Source organism: Pseudopipra pipra, chromosome 5, assembly GCF_036250125.1.
Source record: "Pseudopipra pipra isolate bDixPip1 chromosome 5, bDixPip1.hap1, whole genome shotgun sequence".
Taxonomy (NCBI): Eukaryota; Metazoa; Chordata; class Aves; order Passeriformes; family Pipridae; genus Pseudopipra; species Pseudopipra pipra.
Genome location: NC_087553.1, coordinates 27,199,198 through 27,223,603, shown reverse-complemented (window position 1 = coordinate 27,223,603; position 24,406 = coordinate 27,199,198). Strand labels below are relative to the sequence as shown.

General features: G+C 47.9%; 7 protein-coding genes across 7 annotated transcripts; 3 read left to right on the top strand and 4 right to left on the bottom strand.

The window, feature by feature from the left end:
• Positions 1–9,727: 9,727 nt before the first annotated feature.
• Positions 9,728–10,514, top strand: LOC135414460 (histone H1.10-like). Its single transcript, XM_064655270.1, has one exon. The coding sequence runs from the start codon at positions 9,736–9,738 to the stop codon at positions 10,405–10,407; it is 672 nt and encodes a 223-aa protein (XP_064511340.1). The 5' UTR covers positions 9,728–9,735; the 3' UTR covers positions 10,408–10,514.
• Positions 10,515–10,853: 339 nt separating this feature from the next.
• Positions 10,854–11,448, bottom strand: LOC135414463 (histone H2A-IV). The gene has a single exon (XM_064655273.1). It carries the CDS (start codon positions 11,387–11,389, stop codon positions 11,000–11,002), a length of 390 nt encoding a protein of 129 aa, XP_064511343.1. The 5' UTR covers positions 11,390–11,448; the 3' UTR covers positions 10,854–10,999.
• A 203-nt stretch (positions 11,449–11,651) lies between these two features.
• On the top strand, positions 11,652–12,621 carry LOC135414466 (histone H2B 1/2/3/4/6). The gene has a single exon (XM_064655277.1). The coding sequence runs from the start codon at positions 11,713–11,715 to the stop codon at positions 12,091–12,093; it is 381 nt and encodes a 126-aa protein (XP_064511347.1). The 5' UTR covers positions 11,652–11,712; the 3' UTR covers positions 12,094–12,621.
• Positions 12,622–13,614: 993 nt separating this feature from the next.
• On the bottom strand, positions 13,615–14,152 carry LOC135414462 (histone H3). The gene has a single exon (XM_064655272.1). It carries the CDS (start codon positions 14,123–14,125, stop codon positions 13,715–13,717), a length of 411 nt encoding a protein of 136 aa, XP_064511342.1. The 5' UTR covers positions 14,126–14,152; the 3' UTR covers positions 13,615–13,714.
• Positions 14,153–15,542: 1,390 nt separating this feature from the next.
• On the bottom strand, positions 15,543–16,155 carry LOC135414465 (histone H2B 1/2/3/4/6). The gene has a single exon (XM_064655275.1). The coding sequence runs from the start codon at positions 16,028–16,030 to the stop codon at positions 15,650–15,652; it is 381 nt and encodes a 126-aa protein (XP_064511345.1). The 5' UTR covers positions 16,031–16,155; the 3' UTR covers positions 15,543–15,649.
• A 142-nt stretch (positions 16,156–16,297) lies between these two features.
• On the top strand, positions 16,298–16,784 carry LOC135414464 (histone H2A-IV). Its single transcript, XM_064655274.1, has one exon. It carries the CDS (start codon positions 16,354–16,356, stop codon positions 16,741–16,743), a length of 390 nt encoding a protein of 129 aa, XP_064511344.1. The 5' UTR covers positions 16,298–16,353; the 3' UTR covers positions 16,744–16,784.
• LOC135414461 (histone H1.11L-like) lies at positions 16,779–17,928 on the bottom strand. The gene has a single exon (XM_064655271.1). It carries the CDS (start codon positions 17,911–17,913, stop codon positions 17,272–17,274), a length of 642 nt encoding a protein of 213 aa, XP_064511341.1. The 5' UTR covers positions 17,914–17,928; the 3' UTR covers positions 16,779–17,271.
• Positions 17,929–24,406: the final 6,478 nt, after the last annotated feature.

Genomic DNA, 24,406 nt, shown 5'->3' with positions numbered 1-24,406 from the left:
ATATCAGTTCTTCTAGAAATATGTTTAATGAAACTAAATTAGATTTAATAGAGAGTCTTCTCTTTAAAATAGCCAGCATTTACACGTCTGTCCTCATCTAGTGTATTAGTGATGATAGCACAGATATGAAGATTGAAGAAAAAATTCAGCTGCTTCCAAGCAGTTCCTGAGATAGCAGTGTGATCCTGCACAGATCACTTTTTCTAGCTCAGCTTGCCATCACTTTCTCAAATAGCTGATACTGGGAAAATATCAGGGCAGTCTCCCCTTGAGTTGCATAAAGAGGAGTGATGAAGGGAGGATAGCAAAAGGATGGAGCCAGGCTCTTCTTGGTGGTGCCAAGCAGCAGAACAAGAGGCAGAAACTGATGCACAGGAAGTTCCTCCTGAATATGAAGAAGAATTTCCTTTCTGTGCTGGTGACCACATGCTGGAACAGATTGCCCAGAGAGGTTGTGGAGTCTTCTTACTGGAGATATTCAAGAACTGTCTAGACACAATCTTGTGCCATGTGCTCTAGGATGGTCCTGCTTGAGTAGGGATGTTAAACCAGATGACCTGCTGGTGTCCCTTCCAATCTTTCCCAGTCGGATACTGTGACATACTGCTGACACAGTTCAACAGTACATCTGCTTCTACGAATATTGGCTTGAAAGTGTCATAGGTGTCAATAATAGTGGCTGTCAGTCTGTTCTGACTGTTCTATCTTTTCTTCCTCTCATTCTTCTGTCATTCTTCCTATCCACCTCAGCCATATGAAGGTGCCTCCTCTTTGTTATTCTCTGTGGTTGCTACATACCCACAATCTCTCATCCCCACTCGCCCTCACAGAGGACTAGTTCTTCCTCACAGCATATGAGCAATGTCTGTCATTACTGAACATGTAGCATCCACCTCTTTCCTGCCACATCAAATGTCCAGATGCCTGATTTACGACATAAACTGTGGGTTTGAGCTGTAGTAACTCAGACAAGAATTGTGCTGAACATTACTATGGTCAGCCTAGACAGACAGGAGAAGCTTAGGATGGGTATTCTAAAACACCAGAGAAGACAGAATATTTCTTTGTCCAGCTAAATAGAGAATAGTAACCCCTCTCACTACCTTGATCCATTGTCTGGGTGAGATGGACAAAGGAGAGAGCTAGTGGAAGAGGTGACATAGTGATGCATCATACCTTGAGGAGATAAAGGCACCCAAGGAGACCAGTGAATCAAAGCTGACCACTTGCCTGAAGTGTCTGTATACCCAAGTGATAGTTGGCAGCATCCTGTAGGGAAGTAGATGCTGGTGGTTGCCCCAACACTTTCATCTGCAGTGATCCTACCAAAAGGTGGGGGACCAAGGGTACTCATGAGCCAGATTAAGAGAAGGAATTATCAAAAATTAGATATGTCATAGTTACATCCTACTGCTTTTTTAAATCTCATTCTGTGAATGAAATTTACTTACTCTGTGAATACTGGCCTGCATGCAGAGAAGCTTCCAGAACAATCTAAAAGACCTGTAATTTTTTTTTTATTATTATTATTGAGGAGGGAGAAGAAGGAAACAGCAGTTAGGGACTGTAACAAACAAACAAAGTGGCTCCCGGGAGCAAAAAGCCCTCTATGACTTCCTGAGTATCTCCTAGAAGGAGAATGAAACGCGTAGGTCTTCCCAACCTCAAAATGTCTGGGAAGGAGTCCTAGACATCAGCTTTCCAGCGCCTCTCTTTTTCCAGAGCACTTTTTCCAGAGTACTTCCAGAGCTCTTTTTCCAGAGCACTCTCTTCTCCGTGCTCACCTGCAATGCTCTGATGCTCATTTATCATAGCCTCCAAAGAGATAGGGTACCTCAGATGCCTTCCATATTCTGAAGTATTGCAGCGAATTGCCCTCTTCCCATCCTTGTAGTATTGCTTTCCACCATCAATTGCAGGTCTTCTGAGCCAGGGCACCAGACAGCTGGGAAGTGACTCGGCCACTCAATCTCTGCCTGTATCACTTGCAGTTTATAGATGGTACAGGACAGTTCAGTTCTGCAACAAGGCGTACCACCCTTTTACTTCATCTTGACAAATCAGACCCACACCACTGTAGAAGCCAGGCACAAGTCAAAACTAAAATTTTGTTCTCACCATCTTGAAATGCAAATGAAACCTCAGCCATATGTTGCAGTCACCTTTATTCACGCTGTTTGTGGAGTGGATGGCCTAGGAAAGAAAGTGCCACTTCCTTCCCCAGAGGAATCCTCGGTGGGAAGAAGTTGCTCTTTCCTAAAGCACAGAGCAAGTAACAGCAGTCCAGACATGCTGGACTGGGAGACCCCAGGTAACATGCACAAAGTGTGCAGCAGCAAAGGAAATGTCACATTCATGTGACCTTTCTATTAAACCACTAATATATAATACAAATTAATCCAGTACAGTAGCATTTTCATATATATTCTATTTATATCACGTTGAAACATTAAATACTAACCAAGAAATTTAATAATTTGACAGATTGATTGATTGTTTGATTAATTGATCTGAACTGATTCTTGGAATTATCCCTGAACTGAGCTCAGAAGTTATCAAAAACTTTGTGGTCTGGAATTATCAAAGAACTATTTATCTCTTTCCTTGAACCAAAATAAAACTTTAAAAAAATCTAAGTATTTTTGCAAGAGAAAGAAAGAAAGAACGAAAGAATGAAAGAACAAATGAACAAAACCAAGCAAGCAAGCAAGCAAGAAAGCTGTATCTAGGGATCCCTTTGTAATACCTAAATTTTCTGCCTAATGCCTATAATATCTCTCATCATGGATTTCTTATTTTAAGAGATTACTGTTCTATCTGGAGATTTCAAATTTCTATGAATACAAAAAAATTTTATCATGAGGAAAAACTCTTTGCTGGAGACTGAACAATATGCAGTTATACGTCCTTCCCTATTGAGACATCAACTTTTTTTACTCATGTAACAATCTGTTGTAGTTTAGAACATCATGATAAATCCATCATACATGGACAAAAGATATCTTTCAAATCATCCAAAGTCTACAATTACATCAAGGGCAGATTTGAGCTGTCTTGAGTGACTTCGTGACTTAACTGATGTTTTTTATGTACCTGGAGCACCCATAAAACAGAATTAATTTCACTGCAGAACATATATAAAGTATGATGGCTCAAGAAGGCTTCAGGAAGGCCTTGAGAAAATATTGAAGTTACTGTGCAGCCTTAGGCAGCCCAAGGTGAAAAACTTGTTAATGGGGCTTTGCAGCTGTAGGCTTAATGCACGACTTTGATCACTCTGTCTGAAGTATGCACGTATATGCTGCAGTCCTGCCTCCTCAGCTACATCTGTGAGATGGATGTCTCCATATATCCTCCAGAGCAACAGTCATAGTTCACTAAGTGAAATTAATCCCAAGGCTGGAGTGTTGCAATTGATGGCTTTAAACTGTTCAGAAGGGTCAGGAAAGAAGGAAGGTAGGCACAGGTTGTCCTCTATGTAAAAAAATGGACTGATAGCACAGAACTGTCTTGGGAAAACAGTGATGAACAGTTGAGAGCTTCTTGGTAAAAAAATTAGATGCCCAACCAACAAAGGAAACCTCATGGTTGGTACTTACTACAGGCCACCCAATGATAGGGAGGAGGATGTTGATGAAGGTTTTCTTACTTCAGTTACAGGCTGCATCATACTCACAGGCTCTGATCCTGCTGGACAACATCAATCAACCTGACATCTGCTGGAAAAGTGGCACTGCAAGTTGTAAGCCATCCAGAAGGCTCCTGAAACATGCTGCATATAATTTTTAAATCCGGGTGAAATAAAGTCCAACTAGAGGAGAAGCACTACTGTTACAGTAAACATTGGTTGCTTAACAACACAAATTAACTAATTGAAGAGGTCAAGAATGGTGGTAACCTGGGCTGCTGCCTAAGCCTAGACCCATCACTAACTTGAGGGGTATGGACCAGGCAAAGTGTAAAGACAAGACCCTTAATTTAGTAAACTCTCACTTGTTTAAGAAAATATGGGATGAGACTCCATGGGAAACTACCCTCAGAAATAAAGGAGCAGGACAGACCTGGAAGCTATTTAAGGACATTTGTCTTAGAGAACAGGTGTACTTGATTCCCACATGTAAGAAAGCAGGCTAGGAAGGTAGGAGATCAATATGGCTGGATAAGGACCTTCTGGTTGAACTGAGGTGCAAGAAATAAATGCGGAGACAGTGGAAGCAGGGGCACATACCTAGAGAATAATGAAGGAACGTTGTCCAGGTGTGTAGGGATGGAATCAAAAAAGCTAAAGTACATCTGGTACTGAATGTGGCAAGGGATGTGCAGAATAGTAAAGTTTTCTGTAGGTACACTGAAAAGGGAGACTAAAGAAAATGTGTCCCCTATTAAATAAGACAGGAGATTTAGTGACTACTGACATGGAGAAGATTGAAGTACTAAACAAGTTTTTTGCCTCAGTTTTCACCAGCAGTCTCTGTTTCCCATCTCTCACATCCCTGAACTCAAGACATAGTCTGGGGGAACAAAGTCTCTCCTATTGTAGGAAAAGTTCAGGTTCAATATCATCTAAGGAACCTGAACATATGCAAATCCATGGGACCTAATGGAATTCACCCCAGGGTCCTCAGGGAATTGGCAGATATAGTTGCAGTGTACTTATTTTTCTATATCTTCATCAATAATATTGATAGCAGGATTGAGTGCACCCCCAGCAAGTCTGTGGATGACATCATGCTTAGTGGTGCAATTGATTCACCGGAGGGAAGGGATGCCATCCAGAGGGACCTTGACAGGCTTGAGGAGTGGGGCCCTTTGAACCTCATGAAGTGAAACAAGGTCAAGTGCAAGGCCCTGCACCCGGGTCAGGGCCATTCCAAATATAATTACAGGCTGAAGGATGAACTGATTGCAAGCAGCCCTGCATAGAAAGACTTAGAGATATAGGTGGATAAAAACTTGGACATGAGGTGATAATGTGCAGCCCAGAAAATTAGTTGTATCCTGGGCTGCATAAAAAGAAGCGTGGCTAGCAGGTTGAGGGAGGTGATTCTCTTCATTCACTCCACTGACACCTCACCTTCACCAGGGCCTGTAGTGACAGGGCAAGAGGCAAGATTTTGCGGTGAAAGAAGGTAGATTTAGATAAGTTGTAAGGAAGAAATTTTTCATTATGGAGGTGGTGAGACACACTGAAACAGGTTGCCCAAAGAAGTTGGTGATGCCTTCAGTGGAAGGTTTCAAAGCCAGGTTGGATGGGTCTTTGAGCAACCTGGTCTAGCGAAAGGTGTCTCTACTCACGACAACAAAGTTGGTCTACATAATTTTTGAAGGACTCTTCCAACACGAATCATTCTGTGCTTCCATAGGGCATAGAATGGGCCATAAGTCACATAGGCTCACAAAAAGGACCTTCCTGAAAGCATTTATCCATACCAGAATTGGAGAAAAATGCATCCCTGAATTCCTGACTGAACTTTGGGAAAGTTTCATAGAATCATGCAACCATAGAATATGCTGAGTTGGAAGGAACCCATCAGGATCATCAAATCCAACTCCTGGCCCTGTGCAGGAAACCCCAAGAATCCCACCATATGCCTGAAAGCATTGTCCAAGCACTTCATGAACTCTGTCAGATTTGGTGATGTGACCATTTCCCTGAGGAGCCTCTTCCAGTGTTCATCCCCTTGTAAGGATGTTGAAGACCACAGTGAGGTCTCCCCTCAGTCTCCTCTTCTCCAGGTTGAACAGACCAAGTGACCTCAGCCTCTCCTCATAAGTCTTTCCCTCCAGACCCTTTACCATCCTCATGGCCCTCCTTAGGATGCTCTCTAATAATGTAAAGTCTTTCTTATATTGTGGTGCCCAAGACTGCACACAATATTCAAGGTGAGGCCATACCAGTGCAGAGCAGAGTGGGACAATCCCCTCCATGACCGGCTGGCAATGATTTGCCTGATGCCCCCCAGGACACGGTTGGTCCTCTTGGCTGCCAGGGCACTGCTGACTCATATTCAACTTGCCATCAACCAGGACCCCCAGGTCTCTTTCTGCAGTGTTGCTCTCCAGTCTCTTGTTCCTTAGTCTGTACAGACAACCAGGGTTGCTCCATCCCAGATGCAGAATCCAGCACTTGCCCTTGTTAAACTTCATATGGTCGGGGATTGCTCATCTCTCATTTGTTGAAGTCTCTCTGCAGGGCCTCTCTGTCCCTGAGGGAGTCAACAGCTCCTCCCAGTTTAGTGTTGTTGGCAAAATTACTTAGTATTCCTTCGAGTCCTGTGTCCAAATCATTAATGAAGATGGTGAAGATAACTGAGCCGAGGATGGAGTCCTGCAGAACCCCACTAGTGACAGGTCACCAGCCTGATGATACCCCCTTCAGCATAACCCTTTGTGCCCAACCTCTGAGGCAGCTGCTCACCCATTACATAACATGGTTATCCAGCTGTGTGCTGCATATTTTGACCAGAAGGATACTGTGTGAGACAGTACCAAAAGCTTTGCTAAAGTCCAAAGGGATTACATCTACTGGCTTTCCTAGATCAACTAGGTGGGTTATCCTGTTGTAGATCCTGCACAACTTCAGGGTCATCTGGGAGTTGATCATTCTCACAGTCATGGTCCTCCAGCTCAGGACATTGAGACTCCCTTGGTCCATCATCCATTTGAAGGCAGAGGCAAAGAAAGCATTAAATGCCTTTGCCTTGTCTCTGTTCCTGTTTGTGAGGTGATGAGCCTGTCTCATCCTATGACAGGCTAATGTTACAGACTACCTATTGCCATTAATGTATTTGAAAAAACTCTTTTTTGTCCCCCACATTTCTGGCCAGCTTTTACTCCAGCTGAGCTTTGGCCACATGAATTTTGCCCCTGCAGTGGTAAGCAGTATCTCTGTATTCTTCTCACATCAGCTGATCTTGCTTCCGCTGAGCATACACCTTCCTTTTTCACCTTATTTCCCTGTTCAGCCTTCTGCCTCATCTGCTTGACTTCTGACATTTAGGAATTGCCTGCTCCTGTGCCCTTAGGAGACAATATTTAGAGAGTGACCAGCACTGGTGGGCTTAAGCACCAGCAAAAACATTTTCCTAGGGGACTTTACTTGCTTGTTCCCCAAGCAGCCTGAAGTCTGCTCTCCTCATGTCCTGAGTTCAAGTTTTGCTGGCACTCTTCCCTCTGTCAACAGAGCTCCTGAGAGACAACAGACTTCCCTGTGAGTTGGGTCCAGTGTGCACATCAGGCCCTCTGTTCCCCTTTCAGCGGAGGTGGCTGTGATGCAGAGTACAGTTGGTGTTGGTTTAGGAGTCCCCTCTGCCCCAGAAGAACTTTCGCCCACCTCATCAGTTGTCTGGCCCTGTAGTTCCAGGGACTCATACCTGCTGTATAAGGTCCAGTCCTACTTGTTTTTAGGAGAAGGAGGAGGAGGAAGCTTCTTCCTGGTACATCACTTCTAAATATCCCAGTCTACTGTATTTAATAAATATTCTGTTACTGGAAGGATCAAGGAAATCATTACCTGTGCTCCTGATCCTTCAATCAATCGCCCCAAGGCCAATTGGTATTTAATAAATGTTCTGTTTGCCTAACTTTGGTTTTTTTTTCAGGAAAAATAGGGGACAGAAGCCATTCTCATTTTACTGAGTACATCATTGTACAAAACTTCATATTAGGAAAAAAAGTTAAGATCTTTTTTTTTGACAATAATATTTGAAGTAATGATCTTTTTTTTAATAAATTCTCCATTAAATTTAAGGAATTAAACTTATTTCTCCTTCCCCTTCTCCACCTGGAAACATTTGCAAGATCTCTTTGCATTTCCGTCTTTGCTGAGCCTAAAATTAACTGTCTATGGTTGTGAAAAACAAAATTTAAAAGTCCATGTAGATGGCCAAAATTTGGGACAACCAGGAAAAGGAACTTTCAGGAAAGCATATAGACTGCTCCAGGACTGTGCTACTACATCAGTGTTTGAAAGAATGACAGAGGTCTAGCCTAAGCCCAGGAAAATGCATTTGCAAAGGATCAAAAGAATTTAAAGGTAAAGCTACTAGTGGAGTGACTGATATGAGTCAATAGAATTGAGTAAGATACAGAATTTGAAGGAAATACATATGCTACGGAACTATCACCCAGAAATTTCTCCCTGATGGTGTGTGTTCTTCCCAACAGATTCACTTCTGTGACAAGGTACTTCACAGCCCAAAATTCACAGTGGGTTCAGCAGGTGAAACTACTGTGAAATACAGCATTGGAACAAATCAAAATCCACATGATCTTCTGCTTTTATACTCTCTCATATGATGTTATTCTGCTGCTTGCCTTCTCTAGAAAAAAGGCCTCTGAAATGCCACCACATCTCTTGGAAGTCTCTCACACTTTAGGTGCACCCCATTCATGATAATCCAGTACCACTGACAAGTTCTGAAAGCTGAACCCCAGATCACCAAAACTTCACAAGACAGCGTGTGATATTACATTATCAAAAGATAAAGTGAAAGAAGTCAAATTACTGCATTTATAATCATGAGACAAGAACAAGGGTTTCCCACAGTATACTACGAATGCTCAAACATGACACTTCTCTATCCAAGTCATCGTAAGAAAAAAATCATTTTTATGTGTATTCAATTTATCCCACATCATAAAGTTCATGCACTGCAAAAAGCCGTGCCCTTGCTTCTGTCAGCAGTTTTGAGGACAAAATAGTTTGATTAAGCCACTTGATTTATATTATTTTATTAAAGAAAATCCTGTGGTTTTACTTCTATTTTTCATAATGAAAACATGTACACCATATTTTGATTTTATTTTGTTTTTCTTTTTGTGAAATTGCTTTTTCTGGCTGACAAAATTCCTGAAGTATAGTGTAAAAGTAAGCACACAAGTAAACTATCTTAAAATAAGAACATAGAAATGAATATGTTTATCTACAGTGCTTCACCAAAAGAAGCATTCTGGAGAAAAAAAAATGGGTATATAGTTAATTAAAATATTAGTACAAGGACTCCAAAAACCGAGGGAAACAGAGAAAGAACTTCTATATGTTATTACGGGATTTTGAATGTTCCTGATGATTTAAGAGAGCTGCTTTTCACATTAATGTTTCTAGTGAAAAACATATTTCCTTTAGTTTTGATCAGCTCCTACGAGAGCTAAGTAGGGAATTAGGACCAAAGGTTTCATTATTTTTAAGAGATGAAGCTGTGTTATGGAAAACAACTCATAACCCAGATACAGAGCCGGGTGACTATCTTGTGTTACTTGCTTCTCTTTAAAGCTCATTTATGCTAAGACAAGGTCTCCAGATTACCCCCATTTTGAGCCCTCTTGATGAAAAACCGTCTCAGGAACATGTTTCCGCTGTCACTGTGACAGTGCTGTCAGAAGCAAAGTTTTAATTCAAAAGGAGAAATAAAAATCTCACCGTCCAGCTCTGCGTGCAATCCCCAAACTCGGGGATTATTGCCTTGCCTGAAACTCATTTCAACTCTCAGCTAAAAGAAACTCCGCAAGACAAAACTATTTTGTCTCCGCAGCAAGAATGATAAGGAACGGGGCGCCGCAGTCAGAGTTTTTTAACGAAAAATACATTTTTTTTGGAAGGAAGAAACACAAGCCGAGTGGCAGGAGCGGGCGGGAGGCGGGGCGGGCTCATGAGCGCACCAATCAGCGCCCGCCGCGCTGCTATAAAAGGGGGCACCGCCGGTGCAGCGGCAGCCGCGTCCGCGCAGCGTCGTCATGTCCGAGAGCGCTCCCGCCCCGGCTGCCGAGGCAGCGCCCGCCGTCCCAGTCCCTGCAGCTAAGGCCGCCGCCAAGAAGCCGAAGAAGGCGGCAGCCAGCTCCAAAGCCCGCAAGCCCGCGGGGCCCAGCGTCACCGAGCTCATCACCAAGGCCGTGTCCGCCTCCAAGGAGCGCAAGGGGCTCTCCCTCGCCGCGCTCAAGAAGGCGCTGGCTGCCGGCGGCTACGATGTGGAGAAGAACAACAGCCGCATCAAGCTGGGGCTCAAGAGCCTCGTCAGCAAAGGCACCCTGGTGCAGACCAAGGGCACCGGTGCCTCTGGCTCTTTTCGCCTTAGCAAGAAACCTGGAGAAGTGAAGGAAAAGGCTCCCAAGAAGAAAACAACCGCAGCCAAGCCCAAGAAGCCGGCAGCTAAGAAGCCCGTCGGCACCGCCAAGAAGCCCAAGAAGGCAGTGACAGCGAAGAAGAGCCCCAAGAAAGCCAAGAAGCCGGCAACCAAGAAAGCAGCCAAGAGCCCCAAAAAGGCGACGAAGGCTGCCAAGCCCAAAAAAGTAGCGGCAGCAGCGAAGAGCCCAGCGAAGGTGAAGGCGGTGAAGCCGAAAACAGCAAAGCCGAAGGCAGCCAAGCCGAAAACAGCCAAGGCGAAGAAGGCAGCCCCCAAAAAGAAGTAAGGTTCCCGTGGAAGAAAAGTCGTCTACCGCACTTAAAACCCAACGGCTCTTTTAAGAGCCACCCAAATTTTCTCGAAAAGTGCTGAAATAAGATTTGTTTTCAAATAGTTTTGGTATAGTGTGTTGCACATAAAACCCCACGAAGCGCGTGCCGTGATTGCACCCCGAGATGCTGCGTTAATCGTTACCTTCCGACAAAAACGTTCAATCCTGTGGATTGTGTATAGCTTCAGGGCAGCTTAAGTACTCAGCTACTTAAGGATCTACCTTGGCCGTATGACCAGTGCTTAACGCTTTCTTTTCCGCAGTGTGCTAGGCTACTGTAAAAGGGGATAGAGGGCTTTCCCTAAGCGGAACAGATGGATTTATTAAATTCACAACATCACTAACAAAGCAGTTTGTAAACGCTGTTACAGCATTTAACAAATCAGTCATTGATATAAAATCATTTAGAAAGCACTACTGACGTTCTCTAAATATTTTTCAAAATCGCTTAAAAGCAATTTAGCTCTTTAGTGATGCTGTAGGTGGCTCTGAAAAGAGCCTTTGGGTTTCTGTTGCTTAAATTTTCCTGGGCGTTGCTCTTGGGCGCTTACTTGGCTTTGGCCTTGTGGCTGTCGGTCTTCTTGGGCAGCAGCACGGCCTGGATGTTGGGCAGCACGCCGCCCTGCGCGATCGTCACCTTGCCCAGCAGCTTGTTGAGCTCCTCGTCGTTGCGGATGGCGAGCTGCAGGTGGCGGGGGATGATGCGCGTCTTCTTGTTGTCGCGGGCCGCGTTGCCCGCCAGCTCCAGGATCTCGGCCGTCAGGTACTCGAGCACGGCCGCCAGGTAGACGGGCGCGCCGGCGCCCACCCGCTCGGCGTAGTTGCCCTTGCGCAGCAGCCGGTGCACGCGGCCCACGGGGAACTGCAGCCCGGCCCGCGACGAGCGCGACTTGGCCTTGGCCCGCGCCTTCCCGCCCTGCTTCCCGCGCCCGGACATGGCAGCCACTCAGCAAATCCGCGCTCGCTCCGCAGCCGCAAAAGCCTCGGTAAGTCCCAGCCCGGCCCGCCCGGCGCCTTATATACAACCCGGGCGGAGCGGCAGCGCCTGCTCCGATTGGCTGCAAGAAAGGAATCCTTCGGCAGCCAATGGCAAGGCGAATTCAGAGGAGGCCAATAGCAAAGCCGGCCGCGGGGCGGACCAATAGCGCCGCGCCGCTGGGAACAGCACCGCTATAAAAGCAGCTGCCGCGGCCTCGGCGCTGTCGTCGGTTCCTTGTTTGTCGTTTTCGTGTGTTGAGAGTGAGTCGCGTGTTTGCAGCCATGCCCGAGCCGGCCAAGTCCGCGCCCGCGCCCAAGAAGGGCTCAAAGAAGGCGGTCACCAAGACGCAGAAGAAGGGCGACAAGAAGCGCAAGAAGAGCCGCAAGGAGAGCTACTCCATCTACGTGTACAAGGTGCTGAAGCAGGTGCACCCCGACACGGGCATCTCCTCCAAGGCCATGGGCATCATGAACTCCTTCGTCAACGACATCTTCGAGCGCATCGCCGGCGAGGCCTCGCGCCTGGCGCACTACAACAAGCGCTCCACCATCACGTCGCGGGAGATCCAGACGGCCGTGCGGCTGCTGCTGCCTGGCGAGCTGGCCAAGCACGCCGTCTCCGAGGGCACCAAGGCTGTCACCAAGTACACCAGCTCCAAGTAAATAGCTGCTAGAAATACTGTATAACCCAAAGGCTCTTTTAAGAGCCACCCACCTTTTCAAGAAAAGGGCTTTAATTTCTACGTTTCTGTTGTAATTTTACCTGTAGTGTTTGATTTGCTTAGTGATCAGTGTTCAATCCCAACGATTAAAGCAGTTCAGCATTAACAGAAACTGCATCCAGATCCTATTAGTGCTTTTTCACTTTTATCTTGACTGCTTTTTCTGGCAAGGTTTACCCTACCTATTGTGCGTAGGCTGCTTCAATTACCAGCTCTTTGTAAGGCACCCCGGCTGTGCCATCCACATCCTGCTTGCTGTTAAAGTACGTTCTCCCCCCAGCTCAGGCTGTTTTCAGTCCTGGTCAGTCCCTTCTCCCTGTCTCATACCATGGGCATGTTTCAAAGATATATGCATGCCAATATAGCTTTTTTTTGTTGTTCTATATTTCGTTGGTCTTTCCAATCTGGGGAAAAAAGATCTATTAAATATATGCCTTAAATGATTAATAAAGCTGTTTGCTAGTATTTAGTTTTATTATTCTAAGGATCCCAATAATAGTTTGGTTAATGTCTTCAGAACAAAATTGCATTCATATAAAGCGATTTCTTAGGCCCTGCTGCCCCCTTATGGGGTTTTTTGAAATTTCGGTCACTTCACGTTTTGCAGCGTCAGGCCCTCAGAAATATACGAAAAACTGCAATTACTGATGGAAAAATTGTTTCCAAAGGATACTATACAAGTGGAACTTAAAAGACCTAGAAAAGTTAACTGACAGAAAACACAAGCGAGTAATCTGCAAATGAAAAAGTTGGTGGCTCTCAAAAAGAACCACAGCCTGGCAGCCACGCAGACCCAAAGGCTTTTCTAAGAGACACCAAGTGCACAGTGAAAAGACCTGTAGCGCTGCTTTGAAAAAATCAGGGGGTTGTAATATTTTGTAGACTGTAATGTTTGACTTTTATGGTCCCAGACCTTTATTTTTTTTAGTGTCTCATTTTACTGAGCATCCTGCATATAAACAATTCTCTTTTATAAACCACATAAGGCTCTAAATTTTCTTCTTTGTAATTCATCTGCAGTCCTTTGCAAATACTGGAGGGAGTAAAAGGTGCTTTATGAACACCGGATGGAGAAAGGAGACAAAAATTGAAACGAGGAAATGTGAGAATATATTAGTTTAAGAGAGATAAGCAGAGAGCCTCAGACAGAATAGAGGAATTTACATCCCTGTGACTGTGACTGTCTCGATACACCTTCGAGGAAGGAGATGGGGGTGATTAGAGAAGAAAGCCAAAGAACTCGGCACTTTTAACTCTTTGGCTGTCAAGTAAAAGCTGCAGCGTCTTAAAACTGTTACTGTCGTACCCAGGACAATTACTTAGGAGTTTAAAAAGCTCCTACAGATCGAGCAGTAGCTCTTAGACAAGATTGTCCTTCTTAAGCTATTATACTGACATTTGTCCCTTTTTGACTTGTTCCTCCTCCCATACCCAATAATTCTGCAGCGATTTTAATCAGCGATTCAGCTCTTTTTGTTGTGCACGTAGGGGCTCTTAAAAGAGCCTTTGGGTCTGTGTGGGCTGCCTGCGTGCCTTGCCGGGGAAGGGCTGCGGCAGGAGACTCAGGCGCGCTCTCCGCGGATGCGGCGGGCGAGCTGGATGTCCTTGGGCATGATGGTGACGCGCTTGGCGTGGATGGCGCAGAGGTTGGTGTCCTCGAAGAGCCCCACCAGGTAAGCCTCGCTGGCCTCCTGCAGCGCCATGACGGCCGAGCTCTGGAAGCGCAGGTCGGTCTTGAAGTCCTGCGCGATCTCGCGCACCAGGCGCTGGAAGGGCAGCTTGCGGATCAGCAGCTCGGTGGACTTCTGGTAGCGGCGGATCTCGCGCAGCGCCACCGTGCCGGGCCGGTAGCGGTGCGGCTTCTTGACGCCGCCCGTGGCCGGCGCGCTCTTGCGGGCCGCCTTGGTGGCCAACTGCTTGCGGGGCGCCTTCCCGCCCGTCGACTTCCGCGCCGTCTGCTTCGTGCGCGCCATGGCTCTGCAACAACCACCGCACTCTCGCTCCACAGACGAGACACTGCCGCGACGGCGGCGCTGCCGCGCTCTTTATAGCCGCAGCGCCATGCCCATTGGCCGCTGCGCGAGACCGCCCGGCTGCCATTGGACCGTTCGCGCGAGCCCGGGAAAAGCTCGCGCCTCCCGCGAGGGGAGCCCGCCCCTTCCCCGCCCCGCCCCCGCCGCTTCCCCGCCGCCGCCGGCCCGGCCCGACCTCCCCGCGCCCGCCCCGGCGCCGCCTCTCGCTCTTTGCCGGCTCTCTGCAACGCTTTAGCGCCGGCTCCCGCCGCCACGAACGCTCGTTTGGAAGGCAGGCGGATGGCGGCAACCACCGTAGGCCAGGACCGGAACAAGGCCTCGCCGCCCACGCACGCCTGGCGCTCGGCCTCTTGCAAACCCGCTCCCCCTCTCGCCCGCCCCCGGCGTCGGGACCGCTGGTCAAGCTCCCGTCGGCAACCGCCTTCTCCCCCGAGGGCTCGCTGTTTCTTCCCGCTCAGTAGCCGCGGTGGGTTCGGGGCCGCGGCAGAAGGACAGAAGGCGCGGGGGGCAGCCGACTGTTCTCGCCAGACGAACCTTTCCTGGCTGCTCCCCCGCCAGGGTTTAAGCCGCGATTCGCTTGCGGCGAGCGCGCCCTGGGCAAGCGGGGAAGGGCCACGAGCGCCACCCATCGCCGCCCCCTCGGGAGCCGCCCCCGGCCCGGCGGCGGGGAAGCGCCGCGCAGTCCTCACCCAGGTCCGACCGAGCCCGGCGGCCGCGCGGCTCCGGCTCTGCCCGACCGGCTCCAGCCCCTGCGGCGGCGGGATCGACGGGTCGCGGGACGACAGGGCGCTGCAGGGAGAAGCGGGCGACAGCCAGAGAAGAGCCAGGCGGGGTAGCCTGTGCTCGCCGCCACGGCCGGGGCTGCGCAGGTCGGGGACGACAGCGCCGAGAAGCGTTGCGCTTTGCTTCCCCTGGTCGCCCTCCCGTCCGTACACTGGTCTCGGAAGGGGAAGCGAGCGCCTCAATCCCGAGCTTTTTGCTCAAAAAATAAAGAACCTAAAAACAAGCTGACAGGGTGTGCTATAACCACCCGAGCTTTTGCTGTCCCCGATTCACACGGTCTTTCGCTGGCACACCTCATGAGGAAACAACACGCACCGGCTTTCCAGGATACATTTGTTTGGGGCTTTTTAAGAGACCGAAACAGCGTTCATTATTTGATCCACCGCCCCCCAAACTACACCAAAGGAAAGGAGGCTCCCTCGGATTTCTGTTACCGAGTTGTGAAGGTTCTCTGCTCCGCTGAGGCAGATGCTACACAACACATTGTTTATTGCAAGCGACATCCCGCTTTCCTTGTAGTTTACACTGATTTCACCGGTACTGCTTTCTTCCTGGAAAAAAACTTGGGCTAGCATAGAACAAATGAGCACAGCACCAGCTCTTTTATTGAAAAGGTGGGTGGCTCTTAAAAGAGCCTTTGGGTTAAGGAGATGTGGCACGGGGGGGGGCTGCAAAAGCAGCTTACTTGGAGCTGGTGTACTTGGTGACAGCCTTGGTGCCCTCGGAGACGGCGTGCTTGGCCAGCTCGCCAGGCAGCAGCAGCCGCACGGCCGTCTGGATCTCCCGCGACGTGATGGTGGAGCGCTTGTTGTAGTGCGCCAGGCGCGAGGCCTCGCCGGCGATGCGCTCGAAGATGTCGTTGACGAAGGAGTTCATGATGCCCATGGCCTTGGAGGAGATGCCCGTGTCGGGGTGCACCTGCTTCAGCACCTTGTACACGTAGATGGAGTAGCTCTCCTTGCGGCTCTTCTTGCGCTTCTTGTCGCCCTTCTTCTGCGTCTTGGTGACCGCCTTCTTGGAGCCCTTCTTGGGCGCGGGCGCGGACTTGGCCGGCTCGGGCATGGCTGCAAACACGCGACTCACTCTCAACACACGAAAACGGCAAACAAGGAACCGACGACAGCGCCGAGGCCGCGGCAGCTGCTTTTATAGCGGTGCTGTTCCCAGCGGCGCGTCGCTATTGGTCCGCCCCGCGGCCGGCTTTGCTATTGGCCTCCTCTGAATTCGCCTTGCCATTGGCTGCCGAAGGATTCCTTTCTTGCAGCCAATCGGAGCAGGCGCTGCCGCTCCGCCCGGGTTGTATATAAGGCGCCGGGCGGGCCAGGCTGGGACTTACCGAGGCTTTTGCGGCTGCGGAGCGAGCGCCGATTTGCTGAGTGGCTGCCATGTCCGGGCGCGGGAAGCAGGGCGGGAAGGCTCGGGCCAAGGCCAAGTCGCGCTCGTCGCGGGCCGGGCTGCAGTTCCCCGTGGGCCGCGTGCACCGGCTGCTGCGCAAGGGCAACTACGCCGAGCGGGTGGGCGCCGGCGCGCCCGTCTACCTGGCGGCCGTGCTCGAGTACCTGACGGCCGAGATCCTGGAGCTGGCGGGCAACGCGGCCCGCGACAACAAGAAGACGCGCATCATCCCCCGCCACCTGCAGCTCGCCATCCGCAACGACGAGGAGCTCAACAAGCTGCTGGGCAAGGTGACGATCGCGCAGGGCGGCGTGCTGCCCAACATCCAGGCCGTGCTGCTGCCCAAGAAGACCGACAGCCACAAGGCCAAAGCCAAGTAAGCGCCCAAGAGCAACGCCCAGGAAAATTTGAGCAACAGAAACCCAAAGGCTCTTTTCAGAGCCACCTACAAAGTCAAAAAAAGAGCCTGAATTTCACTGAAGTCTCAAAAGCCCGCGGTGCATTTTAAAATTGTCTGATATAATCACACACCTCCAGTTAGTACGAGCCGCAGCCCCGTGCTCAAACCATTCCGGCTCCGGGGCGGGGCTGTTAGCGCTCTTAGGAAGCAGATCACCCTTCCCGAGGCCGTACCCAATCCGTATGCCGTATCGGTATAAAGCCACCAGCGCGGTGCTTCCCTCCCCCTTCTATGCAGGGGAAATTTGAGCGACTCTGAATCTTGCTGCTCCGTCTGGCCGTTACCGAAATTAAATGGCACTTGCGCCAGCACAGCACCATTCCCCGAAACATCTCCCTGCTGCCCCTTCCACAAAAGAGCATTTCAGCCCTTCTAAGAAAGCGTGGGTGGCTCTGAAAAGAGCCGTTGGGTTAAAGTGTGGAGAAAGAACTTTTCTTCCACAGGGGACTTACTTCTTGGGGGCTGCTTTCTTCGCTGCTTTCGGTTTCGCCGCCTCCGGCTTTGCTGCCTTTGCCTTCACCGCCTTTGCTTTGGCAGGGCTCTTCACTGCTGCCGCCACGTTTTTGGGCTTGGCAGCCTTCGTCGCCTTTTTGGGGCTCTTGGCTGCTTTCTTGGCCGCGCTGGCCGCCGGCTTCTTGGCTTTCTTGGGGCTCTTTTTCACTGTCATCACCTTCTTGGGCTTCTTGGCGGCGCCGACGGGCTTCTTAGCCGCCGGCTTCTTGGGCTTGGCTGCGGTTGTTTTCTTCTTGGGAGCCTTTTCCTTCACTTCTCCAGGCTTTTCGCTGAGGCGGAAAGAGCCGGAGGCGCCGGTGCCCTTGGTCTGCACCAGGGTGCCTTTGCTGACGAGGCTCTTGAGCCCCAGCTTGATGCGGCTGTTGTTCTTCTCCACATCGTAGCCGCCGGCAGCCAGCGCCTTCTTGAGCGCGGCGAGGGAGAGCCCCTTGCGCTCCTTGGAGGCGGACACGGCCTTGGTGATGAGCTCGGTGACGCTGGGCCCCGCGGGCTTGCGGGCTTTGGAGCCGGCCGCCGCTTTTTTCGGCTTCTTGGCGGCGGGGCCCGGGGCGGCGGAGGCGGGGGCGGTCTCGGACATGGCACCGACAGACAGAGCTTCGGCGGCGGCTGCGGCCCCGCCCCTTTTATAGAGCGCGGCGGGCGCTGATTGGCTGCTGCCGCCCCGCCCCGCCCCGCGCTCCGAACTCACGCTTGTGTTTCTCGGGGTAAGACGGAACGGCTCTTTATTCCTTTATTGTCACATCTTTTCTACATCTGTGAGGCCGTGGAAGCGGCTATTTTCGCCTGTTGGTGTCTTCTCGAGAAAAAAGAGGCATCTGCGTGGCGAGGGGACAAGAAATCCCCAGTCCTGCCACTAAACGGACCTCGAGAGCGCGAAAGTTTTGTTTTTCTTTGTAAAAGTTTTTGTTTCCTTTGTGAGTCAGGAAACTCTGTCTTAATCTTTAGAGGGTCCTTTTTACACTAGATAAGAAAGCAAACAGTTAGAATCTCATTCTTTAAAACAGAATGATTTCTAAGAGAGTGAGGTAGCACAAACACTCACAAGCTCTGCCGCCGCTTCTCCTACAGAAGTTTGTACCTCTGACGACTGTGAAACACTCAGTTAGGGATATTTCTTTCCCATACTTCCAAACCTAAAGTTTCCAGACTTTCCACACTTCTATGCATGAAGTATTGCACAGCAGTTACTTTATCCACCTCAGAATGGGCTACCTTCTCTGAAAGTCTTGGCTATTGTTAACATAGCAAAAGGCTCTCTAATATTAGTGGAATAATTTGGCACATGAAGACCAAAGATTAAAAGGTTTCTGTCGGACCACAGAGCTTCATATAAGTCTTTGGCACGCAGAAGCAAAAACACTCTAAATAGAGCACACAATTCTAAATCTGTAAAATCTGTTTGTACGATTCACTAACAGGTTTTCATGCTGCTAATCACACAATCCCTGGTGCAGTGATACCATGGCTGGACAGGGCTATAGGGAGCTTGAGATTGGCCCTATTTCTGTATTGCAGAGGCAGGGGCTGATGGACCCAGGGGAGCTGGAATGGGGTCCTGGAACCTGGACAGGGTTGGGGGAGCCCAAGAGGTGCTGGGCAGGGACAGATAGGGCTGGTGGTGCCCTGACAGGCTGGTGCCTGCCCCTCTTTGGTGTAGCAGGGACTATAAAAGGCTCTCAAGGTTCTGCTTCGGCATCTCTCTAGATCCATATAATACAGAGTAATTCTGTCCAAGTTGCATGCAAATGTTTGATTACAGTCCTAGTAGACAGAGACATAGATTTCAGTTGTAACAAAACTCTATTGCCACTTGCACTTGTCATTGACATTGGATGTAGTCACCAGGTTTAGGTTCAGTATAGCTGGAAACAACATTTCCTGCACCTCAGTTTAGTGACTCCCAACTCTTTCGTCATCAAACACATAAAAATGTGTGAATGGCTTGGCTGACCTTTTATAGGGCCCACAGTGGCTGGCTGGATCTGGAACACTCTTTCACATTCATTTCATTGACCCTCACAGGGAAACATCTCAAGAGATTTTGGACTAGCAGCAGCCAGCTTCAGTTGCCAAAATGTCCTTCCAGATACCAGCGTTTCCAACCCCTCCAACACAGTTACAAGATCCAAAAAGGGAAAGTAGAAAGAACTGTTTGTTTCATCTTTCATCTCCCCTCTGGAGAAAACCCTTACCCCTAGTTTTGGTCTGGGTGACAATGTACAAGTCTACCTGGTGGGAACTCCCATCTTTTCCCATCCCACTCTGAACCATGACACTCACATCACCAGGATGCCTTAGGCAATTTTATTTCCTCCAAGGCAGCTGGTCTTAAACTTCTGGCTGGCATGCAGCCCTTGGTGTTCACCTGCTCCCCATTGGTTCCCACCTTGGTCAAGCAGAGAATAACTGCCTTTACATGGTAGCTTTCTCTGATTAATCTAGACACTTAAGAGCTGCCTTTTGGACCTGTTTCACCTCTTGCATTCTCTGACACAGGATCTGGGGGAAAGACCTGCTTGCAGAAGAGCACTCACTGCATTTAAGCACCTCTGCAGCCCCCATGGAAAGATTCTGCATCACTATTTTTGTTACTCCTTTACTAACCAAGAGCTTGACTCTTCTCATTTCTCTTCTTCCATCATCAGTGACCCACAATGCCCAAATACAATCTGCAACCCTCCACTTTTGCAGAGAAGCCAGGAAAATGAGCTACCACCTCATAAAAACAAGCTCACAGTGCCTCAGCACAGGTGGACAAACATCCTTGAGGGAGAAGAGATTGGTCCTTCTCCTCTCTCTCTGTGTTTCTGGAGGGCTGGGATTGAAGATGATGTTCCCTGCACTTTTCCTAGAGCACACTGGGATGCAGAGTCTGCAAAGGAAAGGAGGAATTTGGCAGAGATGTCCAGCAGCTGAAACAGCCCTGAGCTAAGAGCAAAAATAGCTGCTGGTATCACTGCACCCGTGAAAACAGGAGAAATGCATGAAGCTGGGCAAGCAGGCATGTTCAGAGAAGAGCTAGTGCGTTGTTTTGTCATCTTATTTTTCAGCATATATAAGGTGTGTTATGTAAAGTGCTTAGTTTGGGGAACCTTGAATACATCCATGTCTCCTGTTCCTTTTCCACTAGACTCCTCTGCTAGTTTTCAACTGATTAACAGATTCTAAGAGGTTTTTAAAAATTACCTGCATGAAGCAATATTCTTTCCTTATTGCTTGCATCTATTCAAATGAGAATTCCTATGACAGCTGTCCCATCACTTCCATATTTATAAAAAAAAAAAATAATTTGTCCCAGGGGCCTTACAAGAGAAGGATTCCTGTTGGCCTACTGAAACCTTTTCCAAGAAACATAAAGAAAAGAATGCTATGGCATTGAAGGCTGATTTAGTATTCATCACATCAAGTTCTTTAGAGTCAGAAGTATGATATACCATTAAAAATGGAAAGTTTAACCCACCAGTCTTGAAAAGATCCAGAACAAGGGAATTTAAAACTATAGCCTGGTCAGTAGTACACAAGCTGTGCTAGCTCACAGGTAGCCTCAAGGAGCAAGCATTCATCTGAAACTAAGTCCACCTCTATGCACCATTTGTTTCTGCCCATGAGGCAATGAGCAGACCACCAGATTCCTCCCTACCTCTCTTTCCGTGCATATCAGGTGACAACAGCTACCTCCAAAGCTCATTGAAATTGCTGCAGAACAGCAAGAGATTGTGAGTTGTCTGTAGTTTCATGTTGATAATCAGAGGCCCTGGATCCAAACTGATGTAATTTTTGAGTATACATCAGGAAATGTGTCAGCCTCCATATGCTTCCTGAAATATAAAAAGTGGTGAGAAGTAGGCAGCCTGATTACCAATGCCCACTTGCAATCTACTCTGCTAAAGAGGAAAAGACTCCTACTGAGGAAGAGATTTTAGGGAAAGAGACTACTATTTTCTAGGCTCCTTCATTACTCACTGTGAGAAGACCCATCTACAGAATGGCTGAAGAAGGAAGTGTTTCAGGTGCAATGTTTGGCCTGTACTGTGGCTAAAAGAAGAAGGATGCTCATCTCCAGACATCACTCTAAAGAGGCACAGTTTTGCTTTATGAGTGAGATGATGGAATTCACTGAGAATATGACTGGCCAAAGCACTGGTGCAGTTGTTTGTTTAGAGAAGCTTTTGTCTCAGTGAATATCAACACAAATGCAATGTGAGGGTGATGTCCACTACGTATCATCTTAATCCATGCTTTCTCTTACAGCTTGGGATGGGGTGAATAATAAAAATAGATAATTTGCAATCTTGATCTATAAATCACATCACTCCAATTGGAGCCTTTTAGTTACTATTCGTGTTCCTAGGCCTCATTGAAGCTGAGAAGCATTGCAGTAAGTTAACATGAGAGGCAGCAGAGCTACGAAACAACCTGGAAAAAAGCTATCTTAATAGCTAAATTAAACATGTAGCCCTGTGTAGCTTGTAAGGAGGTAAAGAGGAGACTGCCTTCCATACAAGTACCTCTTCTGCATAGACTGTGATCCTGCTGCATGCATGAGTCAGAAGAGTGGTCCTTGGTAATCTAATTCTTCCCTGGTGCAATTTAGGGTTTCCCTTTCCTCAGAGCTCCAAATGTCATGAAGATCAAAGGAAATGCTGTAGTTAAGATGTTATTTTACAGTCTTCCTTGAAAATACTTCTTTTTTTTTTCATCTTAAGCAATTTCCATCTGTCTGCAAAGCGTCTTCTCAGAGTGAGAAACAAAGTAGAAGGTACAATTTCTTCTGTGTTGCCCTCAGAGACAACAGGGTTTATTTTGACTCCATTTAACCTAGAGCGATACAAACAGCTTTAATGTTTTCTATAAAACCAGTCCTAGGCCCAAGTCAGCTAGACCCAATAGCCAGGACTCTCTTTACTGCTTGTATCTGGCATAGATTAGAGAAAAAAAAAACCAAAAAAACCCACCAAAAACAAACTTATAAGGAAATACTTCCCCCCCCCCTTTTTTTTTCTTTTTTTTCTTCTTTCGTTTTGGAGTGGGCTGGTTTTTGGTTTTTTTATTACTGGACTGGTAAAAAGAGGCATTACCTGCTCTTTTCAAGGGCTGCATTTGATCAATGCTACCAGAAGAGTTTACTACACTTCCAAGCCTTTGTACCTCCAAATATCATGCAATTTTTAGAAAGTACTTTTTTAAAACTGCATGTGTTTGCAAACCACAGGTCACATAGTCATGCCCTGCCCTTATGGCTTCTGCCAGTCATGCAGGGAGTATCTGCAGGTGCAGGGAAGCACATTCTCTCACAAGTTTCCCTTCCTCCCTTCCATGTCCTGATCATTTGTTCATGAGGGTGTAGGAAGTAGGCTGAATCCACCCAGGCCAAGAGCATCTGCTGACATCCCTGCAGGGACACCGGGCAGCCGAGCACTCGAGCACTCAGGCACAGCTCACATCCAAACTAGAAGCATGGGAGAAACACTGAGCTCCTGTCCTCATCATGTCCTCGCTCTGCAGCTGGCCAGCTTCCCCTCTTCTGGAAGCACAGGTTTCCAGACCCCTGGGAGTGGGGACTTGCTCTTGCCAGATCTCCCATTAACAGATTTAGTACTGTGAAGATGTCCTTAACTCCCTCATGAAACTATCACTCCTTCTTTACAAATTTCCTTTCAAAGAGTTTTATATTACTGACAGCTCTTCTTTCTGAACAGATCTGGACAATGTGTAAAAAATAAGTCCTGGGGCCCTCACACCAGGCTGTGCCTTAATGTTAATGCTAAAAAAGGTACAAAAATATCTATCTGCCTTCAGTAAGGAAGCATTTCCCTTCCTCCCTCTGTCTAAGCACACTAGCAATAAGTCAAAATGTTTCTGATTATACTTCCCAGCCCTGGTGGTTACCAAGAGGAATCACTTTGCAGCCGTCGTATTTTAAGAATGGAAGACCTGACCTGAAAATAAAAGTCCTGCCTTGACAAAAATAGTAACAATTTGAATTTGATTTGATTTGGTTTTTGTTGTTGTTGTTTTTTTTTTCAGTTCAGATTCAGCCATTTAAAACTGAATCTTAGTCTCCCTAGGCTTAGAAGAAACCATTAGAACTGTGGTTATGGATGTTATCCATAACATTCTTTCTTTGCATTCCCAAGTGCAGCTCTGTAAGCCCCTATATGTCTGGCTTGTACATGTGCTCTGCTAATACTGAGAATGTGACTGACAACTTGTCACTCACAAGAATGAGGGGGGACCACCTTCTGCACAACTCTCAGTGCAGCACTGCCAAACCCAAGGACTTTCCTTTCCCTGACACCAAATGCTGTCATAAAGGTAACTGTGAAAGGAGTACTTTAGCTGAAAATAGGCAAGAGAAGATACTTCTTTATACCGTGAGTAACTGTGAACTTCTGGTCTTTCTGTCCCAGGAGACAGTGGAGGAAGCTGATGTCAGCAGGGTCAAAAGGGACCAGAAAAATCCATGGGCAAGAAGGGCCCATTATCGAAGGGGACAGGCAGGGATGTACCACTGCCACCCACAGTCTTCCACAACAGCATCTCCTGCTAGCACTGCTGGACAACAAGGGCTTGTTTAAGGGACCATCTCTGGCCCAGAGCAGCCCAAGTATCAGTGGGACAGGATACTTGAAACTGGAACATAAACCTAACAAACCTGTGGAACATCGAACAAGGCAGAGAGGAAAAAGAACTGCTGTCTCTAACAAGTCATGTGTTATAGAGCAGGTGCATGGAAGAGATGGACTGAACTAGCCTTTTAGGATGGCTGTTTCTTCTCCTGGCTCTAGAGGGCACTTCAGAATGTTAATAAACTATGTGTGAACCTCTAAAGAGGGCTGAAATTAAGTGAGATGCATCCTTATCTGAAGTTCAAGGCAACAGTTTTTAACTTTTCCTGGGCTTCCTTAAGCCCTTGTGTGTCTACAATTCTACAGTGCCAGATGGGAGGGTTAATCAATGTAATGAATTTTGTAATTTTATTTTCATCACAATGCATTTTTTATTTGGAATATTTCCTGCCAACATTAATCCTGAAAGATTAACAATATGAAAGTAAGAATAATTAAAAA